This window comes from Dipodomys spectabilis, unplaced genomic scaffold (assembly GCF_019054845.1).
Source record: "Dipodomys spectabilis isolate Male_0828 unplaced genomic scaffold, ASM1905484v1 ptg000496l, whole genome shotgun sequence".
Taxonomy (NCBI): Eukaryota; Metazoa; Chordata; class Mammalia; order Rodentia; family Heteromyidae; genus Dipodomys; species Dipodomys spectabilis.
The window spans coordinates 278825-287717 of NW_024871173.1; the positions used below are offsets into that span (position 1 = coordinate 278825).

The following is an 8893-nucleotide window of genomic DNA, read 5'->3' on the forward strand; positions in this document are numbered from 1 at the left end:
GCTCGGCCGAGAGCCGCCGCCATGGCCGCCCCCGACCTGTCCGCCAACCTCCAGGAGGAGGCCACCTGCGCCATCTGCCTCGACTACTTCACCGACCCGGTGATGACCGACTGCGGCCACAACTTCTGCCGCGAGTGCATCCGGCGCTGCTGGGGCCAGCCCGAGGGCCCGTACGCCTGCCCCGAGTGCCGCGAGCCGTCCCCGCAGCGCAACCTGCGGCCCAACCGCCCGCTGGCCAAGATGGCCGAGCTGGCGCGGCGCCTGCACCCGCCGTCGCCGGTGCCGCAGGGCGTGTGCGCCGCGCACCGCGAGCCGCTGGCCGCCTTCTGCGGCGAGGACCTGCGCCTGCTGTGCGCCGCCTGCGAGCGCTCGGGGGAGCACTGGGCCCACCGCGTGCGCCCGCTGCCCGAGGCGGCCGACGAGCTCAAGGTGGGGCCGCCGCGGAGGCCGCGGGAGCGCGGAGGGAGCGCAGCGCGGGCCGGACCCGCCCGGGCTCAGCCCCGCGGGAACGGCAGCGCGCGCGTGCTGCGCGTGAGCTTGAGTTTGGAAAGCCTCCGTCGGAAGGGCTGGAGCCCGCGAGGTCTCCTCGTGTTCCCGAGGCTTCGGACCGGGTGCAGGCCCTGTGCCTGAGGCCGGGAGGGGGAGGCCGGGACGCCGGGGGCGCTCCGCAGGGGGCGGGACCGCAGAGCTGCGCGCGTGAAGCCGGCCCCTCGCGCCCCTCGCGCCTCACTGCCGTCCCAGCTACCCGAGAGGCTGAGTCTAGGCATTTCCACAGGCAGCCAGACTAGGCAGCAAAGCCCATGAGACGCACCTCCAGCTAACTAGCAAAAAGCCAAGTGAAAAGGCACACCCCCCGAAAGCAATGAGGGGGTGACCCCTACCACCACCATTGGTGAGCGTTTTAGAAAGAGGAGTGGCCCACAGTGAGGATACACACCAGCGCGGGCCACCGCACCCCGTCTCCAGGGCAAATTTCAGCTGGTCCGGTGGGCGGCAAGCAAGGCGAGAAGTCCGGCCTGAGAGGCTTCGTTTCGGGGCAGGGGTCTCAGGACTGCCCGTCTCCTTCACCCCAGGGGAGGCTGGAGAGGTCCGTGGAGCACCTGCGGAAGCAGATGGAGGATGCACTGCTCTTCCAAGCACAGGCCGAGGAAACGTGTGCCCTGTGGCAGGCAGGTGCCAACAAAGGGGTCCTGGTCTCCGGGGGCAGCCCGAGGCACCGAGACGGGCTGTGTCAGGAAAGCAGGGGGGGGGTCCTGTGCCCACAGACACGGAGGACTTGTGATGAGCGCCTGTGTGCCTCGGGCAGCAGGAGGAGCAGGGTGGGGACGGCCAGTGGTGCTGCTCCCGACGGCTCTGGAGTCTTGGACTCCCTGGAGCAACAGGTGGTGGTGGTGGATTTGGGGTGTCGATGGTCCCACCGTTGGGTTTAGGGCCTGGAGAGGTTGGTTTGGGTCCTGCGGGGGTGCCTGCGTCCCCAGGTCCTGACAGGGCTGTTGCTCTTGCACCTTGCAGAAGATGGTGGAGAGCCAGCGGCAAAATGTGCTCGACGAGTTCCAGCGGTTGCGCCGCTTGCTGGTGGAGGAGGAGCAGAAGCTGCTGCAGAAGCTGGAGGAGGAAGAGCTGGAAGTGTTGCCGAGACTGCGTGAGGGCGCGGCCAGGCTCGGGCAGCAGAGCTCCCAGTTGGCCACGCTCATTGCCGAGCTTGAGGGCCGCTGCCAGCTGCCGGCATTGGGGCTACTGCAGGTGAGTGTGTGTGTGTGGGGACCCGAGGGGCCACGTGGTGCAGCCTGTCAGCAGACACACTGCTTGCTTTCCCAGACACGCATGTGCTTTGCCTTCAGCACGTGTCCCGCTTTCACCTGCCACACACTGGCCACGTTACACTCGCCACCGCTGCCTTCCACACCCCCGCTGGGAGTGTCCCACAGTGCGTCCCACCAGTCACTGTGAGCTTGACCTTGCTGTCTTCAGGGCCAGAGACAGATGGATGCGGCAAGCGCTGGAGAATGAGTGAGCGCAGGAAGCCCTGGGTGAGGTCATCCAGAGGCACAGAAGCGGGTCTCTGCGGGCCTGGCCAGACTCACCCGGGAAGTGTGGGCAGGGCTGAGCCAGACTCAGTGTGTTCTACCACCCAGCCCAGGATAAAAGAGGTTTGGAAGTGTTCCTCCTCATCCTCAAACAGGGCTTTTCTTAAGTGCTTCCTTCCTGGACCTTAGAAAATACCAACATTGAAGGAGGCTCAGGTGCGTTCTGTGAAATGGCACAGTGCACCATACCCTCCGTGTGACTGCTGCGTATGTAGTCGCTAAATGACGTTCTTTGGGAACATGTAAAGGAGAAAAAGCCTATATGTTCGTTACCGACAGGATTTCTTCATTTTCCCCAATTCTCTGAGTCTGTGGTTGGTTGAATGTACATATGCAGAACCTTGGGAATACAGAGGGGCTGACTGTGCTTACAAAGATTGCAGGGTCTGTTCCCCGTCTCCTCCTACCTGCGGGCATCACTGTTCTGAACCAACACTGTGGAGTGGACGTGCGCTCTCCCTGCCCAGCTTGGGGGTAGCGTATGGTGATTGGTCAGCAACAAAAGCCCGCCTGCAGCTTTCCCTCTTGGTGATGGCCCTAGATCACATACTCACCTACAGGAATGCTGCCCTCCCCTCCTCCTGTTCTCAGCAGCAGGCCCACACTCCCTGTTCTGTTTTCTTCCCTTGGAAGATGAGTGTCTTCATTACTGGGCACCATCTTGGTCCAAGTTCTGTTGCTATGGTGACCACTGGGTAATTCATAGAGATGGCAAATGGGGAGTCTCAAGGCTGCATCTTAACAGCCCTACGATTGGCCATCTCTTACTGCCTCATAGTGGCAGTTTAATCTCAGGTGCCTTTGGGGGGTATTCAGGCCGTAGCCAATCCCTTGGCTCCCTTTGCTGTACTTTGGGAGAGTTGTTCCAGGTATGGGTTCTGGCCCTGGAAAGCTGGCGCGCTCTGACCTGGCTTCTCTTCCCTCAAATCAGGACAGTTGATGTCCCTCTCCGTCCTCAGGACAGCCCAAATGACACTGAGCATGCTTGGCTGTCTGCTCCAAAGCTTGCTCACCTTCCACGCACTCTCTGCCTCAGTTGCTGAAACCTGTTCAGTGAGCATTGATGGAGAGACAGGGATAACCTCTAAGAGTTCCCAGATAGGCTGCAGATGGCACTTCCTCGGGGCTCAGCTGGATTTTGGGGGGCCCCACAGATACTCTGAAACTTGATTGTGCTTCTCGTGTGTTGTAAACATAGTAGCCTGAAACAGATAGCTCTGGATGTAGGGAAGTGTCCGTGTGTGATCACAAGGCCAAGGAGAAGAGAGTAGGGCAGGACCCTCCTACAGGGGGCAGCCCACTGGCAAGAAGCCCGAGCTGACGTGTCAGGGACCAGGAAGAGGCCCCCTACCACGTTCCCCTTGGTGGCATGGCCTTTGCCAAACTGTCAGACACTGCGGGGGAGGGGGGGGGGCTTGGCCGGCTCTAGGTGGAGGGGAAGAGGTGGAAGCAGAGGAGAGACTGTCAGGTTGGACAAGCTGGGATGTTCTGGATGTATGGAAAGTTTTTTCCCCTCACTTTGAAACTTTGGTTTGAAGTTATACAGTGTGCAGTCTGGTGTTGCTACATTGTGTTGTGATTGTTGGTGCATCCCTCACCAGATGATTTGTAGTAAGACCCCTCAGAACCTCCCTTCTGGCTGATTGAGTTGGGGGAGAGGTCCTGGGGGCTGCGCCAGAGCCAGTGTTTTCTTTCAAATAGCTGACTTCCAGGTGCTCCCTCCTGAGTCCTGCAGCCCCATGCTCTGGCACAGTGGTTTTCTTAACCAGATGTCTTGGTCTCCGAAGAGCCCAAGCCCCTTCCCTGGGTGCTGGGCTTGCTATCCGGGAAGACCTTGCCCTGCTGCCTAGCTGTGTACCCCCAGCACAGCTGTTCCCGACGGAGCAGCGAGCAGGTATTTTACACTCCTTGAACAAAAGTGTGGGAAGTTGGTGGCTTGCTTGTGCCTTCCCAGCAGGCTTCTTTTCCCCAGGCCCGCATCTCCACGCATGCCAGTGAAGGCAGCCTGGGCTTCAGAGCCCGCGAGGCTCCTTGAAGCCATGGGATCTGTTTCCTCTCCCAGAATCAATGACTTGTTTATGTGAAAGCCTCAGCTGTTGGGCCCACCTGCAAGGAACCTCTTGGCAGGAGCAGTGTCTCGCTTCTCTGTCGTCCTGGCCTGGCAGCTGGTGTGTGGCGTGAGCATGCGGGCTTCACTCGGGGCTTAGTGCAGGAGGCCCCTGCCTTGCACTGGGTATGTTCTTAGCTTTTATTTTCCTTCCGGTGCTGAGGCTTGAACTCAGAGCCTGCGTGCTATTCCTTAGCTTTTTGTCCAAGAGTAAGTACCAAAAAAGCTGGAAATGGAGCTGTGGCTCAAGTGGTAGCGCACTAGCCTAGAGCACAAAAGCTCAGGGATGGCTCCCAGGCATGGACTTCAAACCCTAGTATAAGTGCATGTGCATGTACACACACACACACGGAGTACACCTTCCAGGAGCTGCCTTCCACGTGATTGTGTGCACGGGTGTATTGCTGCACTTGGCTTTCTATAAACACCTAAGACTGAGTGTCTTACACTACAGAAATGCACTTATTTCCATTCAGTTTTGGCCAGAGGAAGTGCAGTATCAGGGTGTCAGGTGGGTTGATGTGTTGGTTCTTTTTCTGAGGTTGGGTAAAGAAAGATTTATTCAGCTCATGCTTTGGAGGGCTCCGGGTCCACACAGCATGGTGCCCGCTGCGGGGGGGGGGGGGGGTGCCTGGCGCCTCCTGGGGGAATGGCCAGGTGGAGGAGAGCTGTGACAGGGTGACGGACCACACCCTCACTCGGCGCCCGTGCCTGTGCTCAGGCTTCTGTCCAGCGTCCCTGGGCCAAGCCTGGGGCCGGATGGGCTTCTCCCCCACATGGGTGTATTTCTTTGGCCTGGAGCTAACCTTGGTTGGCAAAGAAAGACCAAGGCCTGGTCGTGGGGTGTGAGGAGGGGTTCCCAAGAAGTGCAGGTGCTGAGCGCATGACCCTCTCTCCCCCCACAGGACATTAAGGAGGCCCTGCGCAGGTATGAGCCCGCGACCCCCCGGGGCAGGGGGCTGGGTGTGGGGGGCCGCCAGCCCTGAGGATGAGGCTGGGCTGTGCCTTGCAGGGCCCAGGATGTGAAGCTGCAGCCTCCGGAAGTGGTGCCCATGGAGCTTAGGACCGTGTGCAGGGTCCCAGGCCTGGTGGAGACCCTGCAGAGATTTCACGGTAGGAATGAGGGCCTCGGGTGCTTGGGCTGTGGTGGAGTGGACTGCACCCTGGGACAGACACAGGGCAGCGAGTTCTTGGAGCAACGCCCTCTGCTCTGCGTGACACCAGCGGCGCGGTTCTCCAGCCTTGTGGTGGCTGCGTGCTGATGTTTAGAGTTACTGCAGACTTCATAGCCAAGGGCTCCACACCTGTGTCAAATCCGTTGTGAGCCGGGACCTACAAATGTATGGCCCACACCTCCCTTTTGTGTTGGAGAATTTACCAGGGTGGCTCACAAGATCCAGGCATTACTGTTACTGGACTATTGTAAATGATAAAGGTCAGCGACATATAAAGAAGGGATGCACAGGGCAAGTTTGCGAGGGCACCGGGCTCCATGCCCTCTGGGAACTGCTCCTTCCTGGCGCCTCACCAGTTAGGAGTCTTGCGGGGAAGTGCCATTTTTGGGGTGCAGATGATTCAATTATTAGTCATCAATCATCAAATGCAATGGCCTCCAAGTCCCAGGAGGTCAGTCCAGGGGTGACGTTTGTATCTAGTCCTATAGCTAGTCCTCTGGTGACCTGAGGCTTTTGTGCACCCTCCCCCCCCCCCCCCCCACCAGCAGACGCTCAGGTGTGATGTGAGGGGTCTCTGAATAACAAAAGATGCTCTTATTAGGAAATTCTGAGGCTTCCAGAATGTGCCAGGCTCCAGGGAGAGAGTCCAGATCTCTTTCTTGCTATACTTAGACATCCAAAGCAACAGAGTGAAGGCTATAGGGCTGCACCAGACCTGGAGGTAGGTGGGGAGTTGCCTGAGAATGTGGTCGGGACCAGGCAGCAGCCTGCCGCTCTGAATCTCTTATCTTTGGGGCATTCAGAACCCACGGCCCCATTGTGAATGTGGGGCCCAGAGCTCAGGCTCCCGTGGGACTGACGGGACAGACATGGAGAGTCAGGATTTCCTCGTCATCTGTGCAAAGGGGAGGGCCCGTACAACTAGAAGTGGTTGGGAAAGCGCCCCCTGGTTGGGGACTCAGCAGGGCAGTCTCCTGCAGCACCGGCCCTGAGCGGCGGGTGCTGACTCTCACCCTAGACGCTTCTTTGCAGTGGATGTGACTCTGGACCCAGACACGGCCAACCCGGAGCTGGTCCTGTGTGAGGACAGGCGGAGCGTGCAGAGAGGAGAGCAGCGGCAGGCCCTGCCCGACAGCCCTGAGCGTTTCGACCCGAGTCCCTGTGTGCTGGGCCAAGAGCGCTTCACCTCCGGCCGCCACTACTGGGAGGTGGAGGTCGGGGATCGCAGCAGCTGGGCCCTGGGTGTCTGCCGAGAGAATGTCAACCGGAAGGAGAAAGGGGAGCTGTCGGCTGCCTGTGGGTTCTGGATCCTGGTGTTCCTTGGGAGCTATTACACCTCCACAGAGCCTGCCTTCTCCCCTCTCCGGGAGCCTCCCAGACGTGTGGGCATCTTTCTGGACTATGAGGCTGGACACCTCTCGTTCTACAGTGTGACTGACGGGTCACTGCTGTTCATCTTCCCCGAGACCCCCTTCTCCGGCCCCCTGCGACCCCTCTTCTCACCTCTGTCAAGCAGCGCAACCCCTATGACCATCTGCCGGCTAAAAGGTGGGCCTGGGGATGCCCTAGCTCCCCAGTAACTCAAGAGATTGTGGAGCCCCTTCCCCTCCTGGCCCCTTTGCCTGACTTCTGAGCCACACTAGGGCCCAAGGGCAGGGAGCATGTCCATGGGCCATGAGGACACAGTCAGTGGAAGCCTGGGTTCTGGCTAAGGCTGTGCAGATGGGGTTGGGCAGTGGACGCCTGGGTGCCAGGGTGCCAGTTCTGCGAACAGCCCTCACAGAGCTCTAAGCCCTAGGTACTATTTCCTCTGGCTCAAAGGTCCAGGAATATCACAAGCCCTTCCAGCTCAGGCCCTCTGTCCTTGCAGCCACAGATTGTGCCCTGGCCGCCCTGTGCCCCCCTCCCCCAAAGCCCCAGGAACCTTCCTGCCTCAGTGAGGATGTTAGGCAGGTCAACAGCTCCACACCTACCAGCCTGTCTTAAACTTCAGCCCTGCTAAGCACCGGTGGCTCACACCTCAGGAGGCTGAGATCTGGGATCGGGGTTCAAAGCCAGCCCAGGCTGTAAGTTCCTGAGACCCTTATCTCCAATTAACCACCTGAAAACCATAAGTGGTGCTGTGGCCTTGAGCTGAAGAGCTAAGGGACAGCCACCAGGCCCAGAGTTCAAGCCCCAAAACCAACACAAAAAAAAAAAGTTTGGTCCCATAAGAGGGCTGGTAGAAGTCTACTAACCTGCATGTGGGTGCCCTAGAACGGGACAGCAGCCTCTAGAAAGATAATCAGAGTAACACCCCCCAAATAAACACATTCTCTCTCTCTCTCCCTCACACACACACACACACACACAAGCACACATGTACACACATCTGAAGTCCTGAGTGTCCCAGGCTGGCTTTGCAGTTGCTGACAGCTCCTGGCTCTCCTAGCGTATGGGTGGCCCTGCAGCTGAGGATGTGCATGAACTATGCTGCACAGGGTGGAGCATCACCCCCTCAGACCCAGCATGGCTCTGGTGTTACACTTGGGGAGTTGTGTCCTTTTATGTGTGGAAAGAATAGCACTCTGCTCAATAAACTAACTGCTGCCCCTGCTTATCCTGTGGTGAAAGGAGGCACCCAAGCCCCAGTATGCCCGGCAGGAGTGGAGTGCAGGCCCCGGTGTGAGGCGTGCAACTGCGTGCCCGTGGCATCCAGTGCGCACAGCGGTACAGAGTCGGTGGCGTGTTCAGCTCACCTCTGTGAGTGAGTGTGGTACACTCAGTGTCATGAGTTCATAGCTACAAGAGTACCCACGAAGCTGGGCCCTGGTGCCTCACGCTGAGATCTGAGGATCATGGTTCAAAGCCAGCCTGGGCAGGAAAGTCCATGACTTCAATAAAAACCACTAGAAAACCATTAGTGGTGCTGTGGCTCAAGCAGTAGAGTGCTCGCCTTGAGCTGAAGAGCTGAGGACAGCGCCCAGACCCAGAGTTTAAAAGACTGACAAGAAATGCGGTACCTACGGACAAAGGGCTGATCAGGTAATGGGGACATGTCTACCGCGAGAGCTACAACGCACCGGTGAAGATGGAGACGTCCCGCGTGTCAGCGAGGAAGAGGGGAGCTGTCCCAATCCTACCGGTGTCGGTCGGCTTCCAGGGCGCCGCCCTGCGGGGAGAGCGGCCTCCCCGGCGGCCTCCGGAGGAGATGCTCGACCGAGCGGACGACCTGTGGCCCGGCGCGGCCCCGAGGGTCGCCCTGGAGGCCGAGGCCGGGGACCTCCGGCTGCACGGTGGCCGGTCGTGCGGCCGCAGCGCTCAGGACCCTTGGTGAGCGGCCCGGCGGACAGCCGTGGACCGGACCGGAGCCCGCCCCGGGGCCTCGCGCTCGGGCCTCCAGGTCGTCTCCGGCCTCACCCTGCCGGCAACCCGGGTCGGCCGGGGCGCCGCCACCGGCCCCACGGGGGACGGAGGTGGAGGATGCGGCCGGGGCAGGACCGCGGGGTCAGCCGGGGCCGGGCCGGGCCGGGGGTTCCGCGGGG

At 60.0% G+C, this 8893-nt stretch overlaps 1 protein-coding gene across 1 annotated transcript; it reads left to right on the plus strand.

Annotated features, from left to right (window-relative positions):
- Positions 1-7443, plus strand: Trim11 (tripartite motif containing 11). The gene is made up of 6 exons (XM_042669519.1): positions 1-429; positions 1074-1169; positions 1513-1743; positions 5100-5122; positions 5207-5307; positions 6402-7443. Exons 1-6 carry the CDS (start codon positions 22-24, stop codon positions 6947-6949), a joined length of 1407 nt encoding a protein of 468 aa, XP_042525453.1. The 5' UTR covers positions 1-21; the 3' UTR covers positions 6950-7443.
- The last annotated feature ends 1450 nt before the right edge of the window (positions 7444-8893 follow it).